Source organism: Microtus oregoni, unplaced genomic scaffold (assembly GCF_018167655.1).
Source record: "Microtus oregoni isolate MIOR12 unplaced genomic scaffold, Mior012 000064F_ref0000363, whole genome shotgun sequence".
Lineage (NCBI taxonomy): Eukaryota > Metazoa > Chordata > Mammalia > Rodentia > Cricetidae > Microtus > Microtus oregoni.
This window is the reverse complement of record NW_024543874.1, coordinates 6,066,305-6,083,784: the sequence shown is the minus strand read 5'-3', so window position 1 is coordinate 6,083,784 and position 17,480 is coordinate 6,066,305. Positions and strand designations below refer to the sequence as shown.

At 42.8% G+C, this 17,480-nt stretch overlaps 1 protein-coding gene across 2 annotated transcripts in view; it reads right to left on the bottom strand.

The window, feature by feature from the left end:
• Actr3b (actin related protein 3B) overlaps positions 1 to 16,541 on the bottom strand; it is a 98,162-nt gene extending 81,621 nt beyond the window's left edge. Inside the window, exon 1 of one of the 2 annotated variants that reach the window (XM_041640660.1) lies at positions 16,393 to 16,541. In XM_041640660.1, the coding sequence (XP_041496594.1) occupies positions 16,393 to 16,436 (44 nt within the window). In that variant the 5' untranslated portion in view covers positions 16,437 to 16,541. The remainder of the gene's footprint in view (positions 1 to 16,392) is intronic. The other variant, XM_041640661.1, reaches the window with a different exon arrangement.
• Positions 16,542 to 17,480: the final 939 nt, after the last annotated feature.

Sequence of the window (17,480 nt, the reverse complement as noted above, 5' to 3'; positions counted from 1 at the left end):
CTAGATATCATCACGAATAAGGCAGCTGATTCAGGCACATACCGAACTCTGAACACATAGAGGTGATACTTGCTTTTCAAAAATATTCACTAAACAATCCTGGAGGAAACATGAAGTCCCAAGAACAGAAGTAACATGAACAGCATTCTTTAGACAGAATGAAACAAAATATAATTACAAACAAAATCAAAGAACAAAAAAACTTCCTACAGGAAGTTTTACACACATAATAATACACACACATTGTGTCAAGTGGGAAAAGTCAAAAGCAAAAAGGAGAGAAATTTCTTGAAAGTAGTAACGAAAATATCCAAATCTAAGAATTCAGATAAAGACACATCTAAGATACATCTCTGTCAAAACTGTGTAGTATTAAATAGCTTTTCAATATAAAGGGGAAACAAAATTAACAACACACTGAAAAACAACAAAGCAAAGCAAAGCAGCAGGGCCAGGCATGCCACGCACACCTGTGGGGCTGCAGCAATGGAGGCTGAAGCAGGATTATAAATTCACCGTCAGCCTTGACTCTACCACAAACCCTGTCCCAGATGAGAAAGGGAGCCACAAGGAATTAAGAAAATACATGCGGGGAAGAGTCTCCCCACCCCCAAAATGGCAGATATATAACAGAACAAACCCCAAAGTTCATCTGAAAAAAGAGAAAATTTGAAGTACTGATAATAACCCTTATGATTAGTTAATTACCAACAAAAAGGGATAAAATGAAATGCCTAAATATAAATCACAAACAGAAAAAAAATCAGATTTTTAAAATTCAAGAAGCTACTATACACATACAATGGGAAAATCTAGATGAGATGGACGTTTTAAACTAATGAAACACAGAAACTGATTCTACACGAGAAAAAACAATTAGCCAGACTTCAAGAAATGGAGTGGACTTCCTCCTTAAGCCACTGCAGAATCCTGCCAAGGCTTCCACTCAGGTAGTCCCAGCACTAGTGAAATGACCTCGGAGCACACAGAAAGAACAAGAACAGCCCAGTGTGGTTTTTGAAGACAATGATCACCAACCCTGACAGACTGCACACACACAAAGATAGATAGATAGATAGATAGATAGATAGATAGATAGATAGATAGACAGACAGACAGACAGACGGTAGATAGGTAGGTAGATAAACAGATACCTACAAAACCAACTACATTAGACTTCCATAATAATCTAAGTAAAATACTAATAACAGGGCATAGCTTCACACCAAAATATACTGCATCACAGGATAAAGATGTAGTTTAGTCAGGAGAATGCTTACCTAGAATATATGAGGCCCTGGGGTTTGATCCCCGGAACTGCACACATTGGCTGAACTAGTTGGTACATATCTATAGTCTTAGCACTTGACAGGTAGAGGTGCCAGGATCATAAATTCAAGGTCATCTTCAGTAACTACAAGAGTTCAAGGGCAACCTGAGACTGCCCTATGTGTCTGTGTATATAATGTATCATGTTCAAGGGGGATTATTCTCAAATGTAACACTAATGAATTTTAAAAATATATTCACATAATCCATCACATTAACTGTCTCCAGTTAGGACAAAGATATCTAACATCTAATGCTCATTCAGGATATAAAAAATATATAAACTGGGGGCTGGAGAGATGGCTCAGAGGTTAAGAGCATTGCCTGCTCTTCCAAAGGTCCTGAGTTCAGTTCCCAGCAACCACATGGTGACTCACAACCATCTGTAATGGGGTCTGGTGCCCTCTTCTGGCCTTCAGGCATACACACAGACAGAATATTGTATACATAATAAATAAATAAATATTGAAAAAAATATATATATATATAAATTGATAGATACTTTCCCAGCATCATGTGTGTGTGTGTGTGTGTGTGTGTGTGCATAATACAGGCATTTATAGACAAATGTATGTATGTACAAACAAGCAAATAGACTAGCCCCAAAACACCCTACTTATTTTAGAAACGCCAGTTGCTGCTGGACATGGTGGCATACGCCTTTAATCCCAGCACTCAGGAGGTAAAGGCAGATGGAGCTCTGTGATTCAAGGCCAGCCTGGCCTACTTAGGGAATTACAAAAGAGCCTGATTATACGGTGAGACCTGTCTTAGAAAGAAAAGAAACATCAGCTGCTAGTCAGGCCTGATGTCATAAACCCCCAAACTTAAGAGATTGAGGCAGGAGAATCAAGACTGACCATTATGAATTCAAGAAAAGAAGGAACCAAAAGCCCAATTCTGTGCACAGAATACACTTAACATGAGCAGACCCTGGGAAAATGATAAAGATGAAACAGAAGATACTGTTTATGACATACAAAAAAGAAAATCGGGCTGGAGAGATGGCTCAGAGGTTAAGAGAACTGACTGCTGTTCCAGAGGTCAATTCCCAGCAACCACATGATGGCTCACACCCATCTATAATGAGATCTGGTGTCCAGAACACTATATATGTAAAATAAATAAATTTAAAAAAATTGCTTCCAAAAAAGAAAATCAAAGAGATCAGGAGTAGCTAAGTGGCATAGTGCTTGCCTACCATATGTGAAGCCCTGGATTCAATTCCCAGCATGGCAGAGGGCAGGAAAGATCAAATATCCATGTGCAAATTTAAAAAATAAGTCAGCTATGATAGTATACACCTATAATCCCAGCACTCAGCTTGTTTGTTTTTCTCCGAAACAGTTTCCTATTATGTAGCCCAGACTAGCCTCAAACAAGGCTATAATCCAAGCATTTAAGAGACTAAAAAACATCTTGTGTTAAAGACCAGCCTGGATTACACAGCTTGGAGGAGCGGAAATCCATCCAGGGGAAAAGAAAAAAAAAAACACAATGTTCCAAAACCACACAACTGACTTGGAATAAAAATATAAACTATGTTCTTGATAAGAAGACAATTTTTATCAGATAATGGTCATTAAAATAAAGAAGGAAAGCTAATATCTCAAAAAAAAATCCATCAGATATCTTATCCTGGATCCGGAGAAGTAAGATTCAATTGGAGTAACAGACCAGAATAGAAGGGAAAGCCCTGGAAGACTTGGTAGGGCAGAGAGGCTGTGTCTGCAGATGTCAAACCTTCAAGAGCTTCAAAGACTCGTGGTCCTACTGTATGAGCAGACCAACAGATCCCTAGGACAAAGATGAAGTACAGGGTAAACAAATGCAAGCATGAGGCTAAGACATGTCCAGCCAGTAATGTTGAGATACACAGGACAGTCAAAAGGAGAAAAACAAGCTGCCCCAAATGGGCCTACTCCTCATACCAACCTACACAATAAACTCCACATGAAATAGAGGTTTATTAAAGAAAAAATTACCCAGGGTCTGATGTCGTCCAGGCCAGACTTGAACCCTCTATGTAGTCGTGGATGACTTCTGATCCTCCTGCCTCTACATTCCGAGTACTGGGAATGTTACCATGCCTGACTATGTCATGCTGGGAACCAAACCCAAGGCCTTACACATGCATGGCAAGCACTCTACCAACTGAGCTATATCCCTGGTTCAAATAACATTTTTAAAAATAAAATCTAGCCGGGCGGTGGTGGCGCACGCCTTTAATCCCAGCACTCGGGAGGCAGAGGCAGGCGGATCTCTGGGAGTTCGAGGCCAGCCTGGTCTACAAGAGCTAGTTCCAGGACAGGAACCAAAAGCTACGGAGAAACCCTGTCTCGAAAAATCAAATAAATAAATAAATAAATAAATAAATAAATAAAATCTAGAAGTCAGGCGTGATAGCACACATCTTTAATCCCAGCACTCAGGAGGCAGAAGAAAATAGATCTCTGAATTCCAGGCCATCCTGGTCTACAGAGTGAGTTCTAGGACAGCCAGGGCTACACAAAGAAATCCTGCCGATAGACAGACAGACAGACACATCATACATACATACATACATACATACATAATGTACATACAAATAAATAAGAAAGATATGGAAATAAAAATAAAACCTTTCTTATTTGGCTCAAAAATCAAGAAGGAAAAGATGGATCAATGTAACTGCTTAAAATTTTCCATGGTAAAAAAAATAAACAATGAAAATGTGTGTGTGTGTGTGTGTGTGTGTGTGTGTGTTTATAGTACCCCCAAAAGGGGGTGAACAAGCCTGAGTCCACTCCTTAGATAGGCCTGCCTAACAGTGTGGCCTTTAGTTGTGGCATCTACGAACTGACAATTCAGGAAGATCCCTACCTTCCCCTAACTGTGGGAGAGAGAACACAGATCCATTTTTGTTCCTTCAAGGTTATATGACAGGAGGTTTGACACAGGTGTGGCTACTGTCAGGATGTTTTGACCTAGGATGTGGTTACTTGGTGTTCTGAGTATTAAGAAGGTAATTACTATGTTTGTTCCTTGCATCTTAGTAAAGAAGCCTCTTGCCTTCCCCTTCCTCTTTGGACTGAGGCATAGAAAGTCTATGAGAAATAAATGCCAGCGGATCTCAGTACTTACTGGATGCCCTGCCAACTCTTTCCCGTGTCTCTGCCTTTTCTCTTCCATCTCTTTTTTCTCTACCTGCCATTTCTCAATCCTCACGCTCCCCCCACCCCAAGCACAGACGAATATGTCAGTGGAACCCAGCAGCAAAACCTTAGTAATGGTGGCTCACTGGCCACATGGCACAAACAACTCAATGTATAAGAAGCCCTTCGGTGATTTAGACTATTTATTGCTGTTAATTTTTATTTATTTTTATTTTATGTGCACGGGTGTTTTGCCTGCATAAATGTCTGCGTACCACCTGTGAGCCTGGAGCCCCTGGAGGCCACTGAAGCCCCTGGAACTAGAGTTAGACAGCTGTGAGTCACCATGTGTCTGCTGGGAATCAAACACGGTCCCCGGAAAAAAGACTACACGAGCAGCTCCAGTGACAGCTGTAGGCACTTGGTGTCCAGCTGGTTCTCCTGTGAACAACACTGCAGTGTGTTGCCACACTTCCCCAGGGAGAACCGGACACACCCTGTCGCTGGCGCACTGTCACTGTGCACCCAGCTGCTGGTGCACCTTGTCACTGCACCCCGTCGCTGTGCACCCTGTTGCTGGCACACCCCGTTGCTGGCACACCATGTCACTGCACCCCGTCGCTGTGCACCCCGTTGTTGGCACACCCTGTCGCTGGTGCACCCTGTCACTGTGCGCCCCGTCGCTGTGCACCCCCGTTGCTGGCACACCCCAATGCTGGCACACCCTGTCGCTGGAGTACCCTGTTGCTGGTGCACCCTGTCACTGTGCGCCCCGTCGCTGGTGCACCCTGTCGCTGCACAGAAGGAGAAGAGAGACCTCAGAAGTTTGTCCCGGGTTTCCTACAGATTCCTTCCCACGCTCCCTTCTGACTGCTTCTGTTCTGTAACGAGTCTTCCTAGCAAATCACCAAGAGTGTCTGTGGAACCCCACCCCCACACATATCCTAATATATGAAGAACTTCTAAAAATAAAACAGAAAACCAAAACCTAGAGAAGAACAGCTACAGAAACGGAGATAAAAAAGAAACGCAAAAAGCATATTAAAGATATCTAGCTCCCCCACCTAACAAGAAATTCAGGTTAAAACTATTCTGAGATAGCACTGCTTATCTTCCAGGCTGGTTTTTAAAAAAATCACAAATTGTGGCAACATGCTGTGATAATGCGCCTACAGGCACAGGCAAGAGTTTGTGCATGAGAAACTGCAGGGAACACCCGCTTGCCCTTCCGCCCAGAGATCCCACTCCTAGGAGCTTACTCCCCAAATACAGAGACACAAAGTGCACAAAAGACCAAAGGTGCATACACCCAGTGTCACTTTGGCAGGCCAGCTCGGCCCACGCTCTTCTTGCTCTAGACTGCCTTTCCCCTTTTCTCATTCTTTCTGACTGCCCTTTCCACTCTCAAAAAACACAGGCTGGCCTAGTTTGCCGTCCCTGTACCTCAGTTTCCTGAGACAGGAACTGTGCTGGTATCTAGTAGTCCATCTTTACCTCTTCACCTCACCTTTAGCTGTCATTCCTTCATCCCTACCCTGTTTGTTTTTGCCTGTGTGTGTGTGTAAGTGTGTGTGTGTGTGTGTGTGTGTGTGTGTGTGTATTTGTGTGTGTGCTGCGCGTGCGTGTTTGTAGGTCTGGGTAGTCTGTGTACTCAGGTACACAGGCATATGTGCACTATGAACATGCGCACATGAAAGCTCAAAGTGAGCACTGGGTGTCTTCTTCAATCAATCTCCACATTGGTGAATGAGGCTAGGTCTCTGGCTGAACCCACAGCCTGCCAAGTCTAGCTGTCTAGGTGACCAGCCTGTCCAGGGATTCCTGGTCTATGCCTCCTGAGTGCTGAGATTACAGGCAGCTGCCATGCCCAACCGCCTTCTACATGCTGGATACAAACTCTGGTCCTTGTGCTCACCGGGCACACACTCTTAGCACAGAGCCACCTCCCCTCCCTGCCCTCCATGCCACGTTTTCTTTTTGTCCTTACATGCGTTCTCTGTACTCTCTCTTCTTTCTATCATCTATACTAGCCACTGTTCTGGGGTCTTTCTTCTTTTCCTTTTCATTTATTCCGCACAACTCATGTTGGTTACACAGTACCATCAATGTCTCTTTACTGCCTAAAATGACTGTCACTGAAGGGGTAAATGTTCCATAGCTAACTATGACTCTATTTTCAGAGTATTCTACCCCTGGGTAGCGGCTACTATTACAGAAAATGTTCTGCTCACAGGGAAGAGTGAGGCTAGAGTCTGGTGCCCTGAATACCAGTCTAACAGACAAAAACAAAACAAAAACAAAAACCCATCAGCTTAACCCTACTTAGAACCTGGTCCCTCCAAACACTGCATACACATCCACTGAAACAAGAAGGGCAACTAAACAAATTTTTAAAAAACAAACACAAAAGACATGAAAAATCCAAGAAAATCTCTCCTCTAAAATCTACCAATCCCAAAATAACGTTTGAGCAATAAGCATGAGTCACATGGCATTCTGGACAGAGATGGCAGAAGAATGGTGACAGCTGTGGTCAAAGAAAGTAAGGCATGGGGCTATCGAAAGTGGTTAGCAGGACGAGCTGCTCTACCAGAGGATTGGGAAATGTCGATTCCCAGCACCCACATGGCAGCTCCCAACCAGGGGATCCGATGCCCTCTTCTAGCCCTGTGGTCTGTATATGTGTAGGTAAAACACCTATATGCATAAAATATTTCAATTATTAAAGCAAAAGGAAGGCTGGAGAGATGGCTCAGTGGTTAAGAGCATTGCCTGCTCTTCCAAAGGTCCTGAGTTCAATTCCCGGCAACCACATGGTGGCTCACAACCATCTGTAATGAGGTCTGGTGCCCTCTTCTGGCCTGCAGACATACACACAGACGGAACATTGTATACATAATAAATAAATAAATATTTAAAGCAAAAGGAAAGAAATGACGACATGAGTGAACTTCTGAATAAATGTCAAGAAAGCACAAACAGGGAGGCCGGGGTTGAAGAGACGGCTCAGTGGTTAAGAACACTGGCTGCTCTTGCAAAGGATCCCAACCATCTATAACTTCAGTTCTATAAGCACTGTCCTATTCTTGCCTCTGCAGTGTACAGACATGGTACACAGACATACCTGCTGGCAAAATACCCATACACATAAAATAAAATAATAAAAGATTTTAAAAAGAAAACACAAACAGCTGAGTGAAGAAGTAAATACAAGATATGAAATGGAGTTCAACATGGAAGAGAAAACAAACTGAAATGACATCAAATAAAAAGGGTGTGGAAAGTCAAACCATAGGATAGGTCAGAGAAAGGACAGAAGTTCAAGGCCTGAAGACAAGGTATGAAAAGTAGTATATTCAGTCAAGGACAAAAACATATTTTTAAAAATGTACAATGCGGGCTGGAGAACTGGCTCAGTTGCTGATATGGCAGAGGATGGAGTTTGGTTGCAAGCTCACAACCACCCGACTCCAGGCTGATGCCCTCTTCCTGACTCGATGGGCACCTGCAAGCATGTTTATATACTTACATTCTTTCTTCTCAATAAATTAATAAATATTTTAAAATATAGGAATAGTAATGCAAGGTCTCTTGGACACCATAAAAAGATTAAATCTATGAATGTGGGCATATAAAAAGAACTCCATGCAAAAGTTGTAGAAAATATTTTCAATATAATTATAGCAGAAAATTTCCCAAGTCTAGGTAAGGAGAGGCCCAACCCAGTACAAGAAGCACATACAACACCACCAAACAAAAAGGACTGGAAAAGAAACTCTCTGTGTCATAGCAGAGTTAAAATATCAAATATACAGAACAAAATAAAAGTATTAGAAACTGCAAGAAAGAAACACCAACTCATATACCAAGACAGGTCCCTCAGAATAACAGCTGATTTCTCAACAGAAATCTTAAAAGTCAAAAGGTCATGGTACCATGTATTTCAAGTCCTGGAAGGCCACAGCTGCTAACTCAACTATAACACTGTCTATAACTAACTACTATAAAACTGTCTATAACTAGCTACTATAAAACTGTAACTAACTACTATAAAACTGTCTATAACTAACTACTATAAAACTATAACTAACTACTATAAAACTGTCTATAACTACTATAAAACTATAACTAACTACTATAAAATTGTCATAATTGAGATGAAAAGCATTCTATAATAAAGGCAGACTAAAAGGATTTGTATTCATTAACCAGACTCTATGGAGCATTCCAAAAGAAATTATTTGGACTCAGAGAATAATAAACACAACAAAATGGCTACAGGGGAAAAAATAAATATACTGAACAGTAGTTTAACAAATGAGAATTAGAATAACTCCAATTACTATAAAATCAGCAAAATGATGAGAATTAATACATACTTTTCAATAATAATCCTGAATACTAATGTCTCCACTCCTCAATCAAAAGACACAGACTGGATTTTAAGATAAGATTCATTTGTTTGCTGCATCCATGAAACACACCTCACCATCAAAGATAAACACTATCTTAGGGTCAAGGATGGAAAAGGTATTCCAAACAAACAGCCAGAAAATAAGCAGGAGTTGTTCTAGCATCTGGCAAGATTGGACTTCAACCAAAACAACTCAGAGGGCTTTTTAAAGATTTTTTAAGTGTGTGTGTGTGTGTGTGTGTGTGTGTGTGTGTGTGTGCCCAAGGTGTCAGACTCCCCCAGATGCAGGCAGTGAGCCACCATGTGGGTACTGGGACGTAAACTCCAGTCCTCTGCAGTAGCAGTATGCGCTCTTAACTGCTGAGCCACCTTTCCAGCCCAAGATACTGTGATTTTTCTTTTTAGTTACACATATGTGAGAGTGGGACGTGTTCGTGGGAGTGAGGTGCCAGAGAAGGCCGGAAGAGGGCATCAGACTGCCTGGAGCTTGAGTTACAGGGGACTGAGCACTACTGAGCAGCACTGAGTTTAGCCCAACTGGCGTTCTCCTAGTGACAGAAAGGGTGCTCAGCATGTTACCTTTATACGATAAGACCATCAACAGTCACAGTAATTACCTGCAGAAGTCTTCAGATTAAACCGAGACAAAAAGAACCAGGACATATTCTCAAAAAATGCGAGATTGAGTCACCCAACATAGGTGGTGGGATCGGAACTCTGCAAGAACAGCGGTACAGCCTCTTAACTGCTGAGCCATCTCTCCAGTCCCATTAGTGGGGATTTTTTAAGAAGGTCCATGCTAACCAATGGAACAGCCCATCAAGAACACATTACAATTCTAAACATACTCATAAACATGGGAGCACCCAATTCCACAGAACAAATACTATTAGGTATAAAGCCAGAAGTTAACTCCACACAGCAATAATGAATTCGATGCTCCATTCCCATCGATAGACAGGTCATCCTAACAAAAAATAATAAACATCAGATCTCAGTGACATCATAAATCAAAGTGACCTAACAAGATGTCTACAGAACATTTCATCCAAATACTGCAGAATACACATCCTCTTCAGCAGCCCATGGAACGTCCTAAAATAGATTATATATTAGGACAGAGAACAAGTCTCAACACATACAAGAAAACTAAAATAACTTTTTGTATCCCATCTAACTACAGTGGAATAAAACTAGAAATCAGCAGCAGGAAAAACTAAGGAAAACTCACAAACTCACAGAAACTAAACAATACACTGTTTAATAATATACAGTTTGCTGAAGAAATGAAGAAGGAGATCTTAAAATGTCTGGAAACGAGCGAAGACAACACAACCTGCCAAAACCCCCTACAATACAATGAAACTAGCTCTCAAAGGGAAACCCATACCTATAAGGACCTACACAAGAAAATCAGAGCAATCTCAAGTAAATATCTTAATTACGTACCTTATAGCCTTGGAAAACAAGATTAGTCAAGCTCACCAGCAGCAGGTGTAAAGTCATTAAGGTCAAGAAGAGGGGCTAGAGTGACAGATCAGCAGGTAAAGGCGTGGTCACCAAGACTGACAACCTGAGCTTGATTCCCAGGAAGCACACAACACAAACTGTCTATCCTCTGACCTCCACGTGCGTGCTGTGGTGGGCGTGCCATGGCATGTGTGCACGACTATGTGTGCATGCATGTGCACCCCACACAACACACAGCTCCCAAATAAATAATTGTGATTGTTTTAATCTTTTAAGATATTAGCCAGGCGGTGGTTGCACACGCCTTTAATCCCAGCACTTGGGAGGCAGAAGCAGGCGGATCTCTGTGAGTTCAAGGCCAGCCTGATCTATAAAAGTTAGTTCCAGGACAGGCTCCAAAACTACAGAAAAACCCTGTCTCAAAAAAACGTAATAATAATAATAATAAAAAAATCAAGGCAAAAATACAAAGAATTGATGAAACAATGTTCCTTTAAAATATAAAAATAGATCAATAACTCCTTGGCCAGACAAACCAAAATGAAAAAAGATATAAATTAACAAAATTAGAGATGAAATGGAAAATATCTACAAGCTCATCTATTTCTTCTAGATTTTTCCACTTTAGTAGAATATAAGTTTTTAAGGTGTGTCCTTTTGATTTTCTGAATTTCATCGGTATCTGTTATTGTATCTTGTTGTATCATATTCAGTTGATGTCCCTGGGAGGCCTGCTCTTTTCTAGGAGAAGAAGGGGGCATGGACCTGGGGAATAGGGGTGGGGAAGGGGACTGGGAGAATGGAGGGAGGGAAAGCTGCAGCCAAGATATATTATATGAGAATTAATCTCCCAATTCAAAAACATAGGCTAGGCCTGAAAGAATACACTAACTGTACCAGACCTTTAAAGAAAAACTAACATCAGTCCTTCTCAAATTACTCCATAAAATAGAAAAGGAATACTTCAAATTCATCTTATGGAGGCAAATACCAAAGGCAAATGAACACACACATACACACACACAAATTACAGATTAACCTTCCCGATGAACTCAGACAAAAAGAATTATCAAAAAATATTTGCAGACAGAATTCAAGATCACATTTTAAAAAAAAATCATCCACCACATTGAAGTTGGCTCTATTCTGGAGACACACGGATGGTTCCATACATGCAAATCAAGAAATACATCACAAATGAACTCCAAGACAGAAATCACATTACCACCTCAAGAGAGGCAGAAAAGGCTTTGGAAAAAATACAATATCCCTTCATAATTAAAACTAAAGATGAAGAGACCACCTACCAACATTATAAAGGCTATCTATGACCAACTTAGAGCCAGCTCATGGTAAATGGAAAACTTCATGAAATCTTTTCTCCTGAGATTGGGAAAAAGACCAGGTGTCCACACTCTCCACTCCTACTCCACGGCGGGCTCGATGTCTTAGCAAGAGTAGTAAGAGATGGAAATAAAAAGGATGCATCTAGGAAAAGAGGTCAAAGAATCCTTACTATAGATGAATGGATCTATATATGAGACCCTAGACTCCATCAGAAGACTCACACAGCTGATACACACTTGACGTACCAATGGCAACCACACTGAGAACGAAATCAGTGCCCTCTTCATACAAGTGGTACACATGCATACATGCAGGCGAAACATGCATAGACATAAGATTTCAAGGTCTAAAAAGTTTTCAACTTCTTTTAGAGTTCAGCTCACTCGAGCCAGAACGATCATGAACAAGAAAACGGATGATAACAAAAGCTAACAGATGATACCAAATGCCAGCAAGGAGGTGAGGAAGAGAGCCCTAGTCATGGCCAGTGGGGATGGAAACCTATGCAGCCTCTGTAAAAACTGGAAAAAGAAAGTCCATGAGCTGGTTGTGCCACCCTGGGTAAATAACCAAAGCAGTCTGACTCTTAGCACAGGGACTCTTGCATGCCTGCATCTATCGCTGCTGTATTCACAACGACTAAGAAAAACAGCCTAGACGACCATCACTTAAGGAATGGACAAGGAAAAGGTGGTGCCTATAACAATGGAATTTTATTCAACCATAAAGAAAATAAAATTCACATTAAAATGTGTGGAATTGAAAAATATGATATTCCAGGCTCAGAATGACAAATACCAGATAATCTTTAAAACGCAGGTCCTAGCTTCTATTTTAATACATGCATGTATGTGGGAGTATGTGTAGAGCCCAGGAAACTAGAGAGGGACCCGTGAGAAGGGAGAGAGATTGTTTGGTGAGGCAGGCAACAGAAGTTATGTGATACCAAGCAAAAGGAGAAGGCCGGAGTGTTTAAAGGCTTAATCAGGGAAGAGGGGCAGAGATATAGGGGATGAAGGAGAGAGTCAACCAAAACTAATGAAGTATAAAAATGCCTTAAGGATGGGCTGGAGAGATGGCTCAGTGGTTAAGAGCGTTGCCTGCTCTTCCAAAGGTCCTGAGTTCAATTCCCAGCAACCACATGGTGGCTCACAACCATCTGAAATGAGATCTGGTGCCCTCTTCTGGCCTTCAGGCATACAGGCAGAAAGAATATTGTATACATAATAAGTAAATAAATATTTAAAAAAAAAAATGCCTTAAGGAAATATAATACTGAACAAATTAAAAGAAAAAAAAAAGAGCTGGGCATGGTAGCACCACCTTAGATCCCAGCACTTGACAGTCAGTGGTGGGAATGTTCTGAAGAGGTAACCTCTGCATCTCTACCTTCTTTCTTCTCTCCCCTCTCTCTTTCCTCTTTCTCTGGTACCCCTTCTCTCTCTCCCCTTCCCCCCTCCCCTCCATAGCCCCTTACTCTTCCTCGGGTGATCCGCCACTCCTGGTGGGACCAGCCTCAGGTCACCCCGTGTTATAAATGATAGCAGTGACTCACCAAAAAACTGCATAACCTCCATCAACTGAGGGACATTATACATAACTATCAAAGTGACAATATCTTGAAAGAAAAAAAAAAGACTAAGGAACTATTCCAGAAAACATGAGACATAAATGACACAGTGACCAGGTGTGGCAGTACGTGCCTATAATCCTAGCATTCAGGAGGCTGAAGTAAAGGACACAAGCTAAGACCTGGGCTACATAACAGGACCTCCATTCCATCCCTTTAAAAAAAAAAAAGTGGGGGTTGGGGGAGATGGCTCGGCAGTTAAGAGCACTGGCTGCTGCTCTTCCAGAGGACCAGGGTTCAAATCCCAGCACCCTCATAGCAGCTCAAGAGTGTAACTCCAGTTCCAAGGAAAAGGTGGCCACCAAATGCAACGTATGGTACAATGGTAGACAGGGTTTGCCGCAAGAAAGACAAGGAATGAAAGCGTTCACAAATCCAGCTTGCAGATAGAACAGTGGGCCGGGCCACATAAATGTTAATTGTTCTGACTTTAGTAACTGGTCTTCCATTATATAAGTCCTTGCTCTCAGAAAGTAGACGGTGAAACCCGTAAGTAGACGGCGCCTGCAAGCCTCTTAACCAGCCCAGAAACGTAATACCACATGCAGGACACAGAACGACAAGCAAGCCTTGAAACTGCTGAGACTTGGAGCACACGCTGGATTTGGTTCCCTTTCAGTTCTCAGTCGGCTTGGAATTATTTAGAAATTGGTTTAACTCTGGAAAACTACTTTAGACATTTGGTTGAGATGTGAGACTGGATTTATGGAGTTTTCCTCTGGGAGTTCAGCAACCTAGTCATCCCTTAAATAGCTGAAACTTTACTTTTGGATCTCATAGATACCTTTGTCTGTTACTATCTTGGTCCCAGCATCCTCATGTACACTCAGCTGGTCTGAGGGCTTATCAGATTTGAGGTTTTATGTATTTACTATAAAACACAAGTCAAAGGAGCATGACGGCTCACACCTGTAATCCTAACACTTAGGATGCTGAGGCAGGAGGATTTCTCCAAGTTCAGTATCGGCTAGGGAGCTCTAGGCAAGCCTGGGTTGTACAATGAGAAGATTAAGGGAGGGGCAGAGAGAGAAAGACAGAAACAGAGAGACAGAGAGAAAGAGAGATAGAGAGGGGACACACAGAGAGACAAGACCGGGACTCACAGTACAATTCAGTAGTAGAGGCATTTCTTACAAAGTCCGTGGGTTCAAAATCCACCACCACCAAAGCACAAAACAAAACAACAACAACAAAAACCCTGCTCGTTTCATCAGTAGCACCCACTGTGATCGCCCAAGTCGATTCTATCCCTCAATCTCTGTTATCTTTAGCTGCATTTTACATTTTGTTCTATTCTGAGACCAAACTCAGTCCAAAAATGATGGAGCGCTCTAAGAAATACAAATATATGGAAACTGGTAAATTTAGGCTATGCAGTCTTCCTTCTGCTCGCACACTGGACACTCAGGACTGACAATAATCACCGGGGCTTCTACGGCACAAAACACCCCGAGGAAACCTCCAGGTTTCCGTGTCACTGTGTCTAAAGCCTATGGCAGCCTGCAGCACAGCTTTGGACCATGGTGAGCCACTGGAGGTGAAAGAAACATTAATCACTCACTTCAAAAGGTCAAAACTGAGCACATTTTAGATAGCTATAGCAAGAACAACGAATAAGATCTCAGTTACTAATATGAAATAAAGCACTGAACATTGTTTTCCTGCTACCACTATGCAATGCTTTCTATCTCAGCAGTTTGAACACCACAAAAACAAAAATCTCACATGCAGACATTAAAATGAGATCCTTTACATATTGCTTTCATCCCTGACTCCACCAGGCTGAAGGGAGTGTCAGGTGCAGGATGAGACTGTGCCTTGGAGGAGTTACAAATGGAGAGTAGGGTTGTCAAAGCAATACTGATGAGAGCTTGTGTTTGGGGAAGCAAGCAACTCCTCAAATGCACAGCCACAAAACTCCTCTATAGTGTGTATTTCCAAAGGAAAAATCAGCACAAATAAAGTGTTTTCCAGCTTGTAACCACTGCTGGCCCCTGAGCAACAAAAGGGAAGACATATTGGCAGGAGATGGACTGTAGCAAATTAGAAGACACCCCCACAAGGTTGCCAAGGAAACCAAACCAAGAATATTTTTCTACACACACAAAAAAAAAAAGAATCGCAGGTAAGGTGAACATGCCACAGCATATTTGGTGACAAAGGTCTACCATCCCTACGAAAACGCATTAAGAGGCTAAATTTACTTACAAGCTATTCATGAAGTACTTTGTCGGCAGGTATTCCCAAACTCCTAGGTCGGAGGGTTCTGCAGCTACCTTCCTAAAAGCAGCTAAGTCTGAGCCACTGACAATGCAAAACATTCCCTCTGGTCTTTTCCGAAAAATTAACATTACCAAAAAAGAAAAGAACTATCTCCCCCTCCCCCCCAAAAAAAGGGAGAGAAGAATCTCCAAATTTAGACCTTTTTATTTTTCAAAATGGAAGTCTTTTTTTTTTAAATGCATTGGGGTGTGTGTGCGTGTGTGTTTTAAAGAGCAAAGACTGAGTGTATGCAAACCAAAGCAGGAGCTGAGCTTGGCTGTGCCATTCCAGAATCGAAAAGAGCTGAGTGGGAAGGGGGACCGGGTGTCAAGTTGGCAGGGCACGTGTAAACATCTCCCCGAGTAGGTGGTTGGTACATCAGCAAGGAAAGGTGACACGCTCGCTCGTGAGAGCACAGGAGGACCGGTGACAAGCACCAAGGTTGGGGGGAGGGGGGGGGACAGACACGGACACAGTGTGAGCTCTCAGGTGTAAGGCCTGCAGCGAAAGCATCTGCAGCAGCATCCCCGCGAGGTGCAGCCCGCCCAGGAACCCCGGAGCTCCATCCCCTCAGCACCCCATCTTCTCAGAGCCCCATCCCTCAGTTCTCTATGCCCTCGGATTGAGTCCCGTCCCCTCAGCTCCCCATCCCCCAGATCGAGCCCCATTCCTCAAACTCCCCATCCCCTCAGACTGAGCTCCAGCCCTCAGCGCAGCACCCCTCCGAGCTCCACCCGCCGTCTGACCCCGCGGGGAAAGGGCTTCGGGACTCCCAACGAAGTGGGCGCAATGGGCCCGGCTCTTACCCGGTGCCGCAGTCTACCACGCAGGGAGGCAGCGAGCCCGCCATGCTCGGCCACGAGGCGCTCGGTCCTCGCCTGTCCCAGTCAGCGACCGGCTGCCTAGTGCCCCGACGTCGGTTGGCCGCGGGCGCCGCTCCTCCCTAGGAGCCACCGGGAGCCCAGAGGCGCCGCCGGTGAGTGACGTCACTCTATAATTGGCCAATCGGGAACGCGCACGCTCCGCCCTCTTGTCAGCCATCCTTAGTGCTGGCAGCGAGGCGTTTTAGCCTATGCATCCATCCAGTTGAAGAGACTGGAGTTTATTTTTAACTGGCATAAGGTGAATATGACCCTATTTACGAGACCTGAATTATTTCTCTCTTTTTTTTCAAGTTACATTTTTTTCAATATTTATTTTTAGAGAGAGAGTGTGTGTGTGTGTGTGTGTGTGTATGTGTTTGTGAGAGAAGATGCTCTTGGAGGTTTAGGGTCGCCTCGAGCTGGAGTTAGAGACAGCTGTGAGCTTCCTGATGCGGGTTCTAGATACTGGGCCAACGTGCCCTGGAAGAGCAGCAAGTGCTCTTGATTGCTGAACCATCTCTCCAGCCCCTTTTTCTCTTCTCTTAATTCTCATTTCAGTGTTCACTTCATTTTCCACCCCAACAATATCATGATTTTATTCCTAACGTTTAAACCTGGTTTGGGCACTAATTTATTTGTCATTGTTCATCTCTTCTGGACTCTGGGTTCTCCTAGTATGGGGCCTCATGCTTAACACATTGGGTGCTCAGATGGAAATCTTCTGTATGTTGAATGAATAACCTTCACTGTAGGAAAAAATAGTTTTAACTGTCTGTCTGCTAGAGCATTGCATGGTTTATCCTGGGGGAAAATCAACAAATATGCAGCTAGTCTTGAGAAATAAATGACCTTAGCCAGCACCATACCAACATTATTAGTAGGAAATATTTTCTAATGTCTAGAGGGTGATTGTCCAACATATTGTGGAAAACAGAGACCAAAAAAGAAAAACACCTCCCTACAGTGTTCTTAAGGTACCGGAAGTACTGTTGTACCCGACTCCTTACCCTCTAAAGTCTTGACTGTGATGC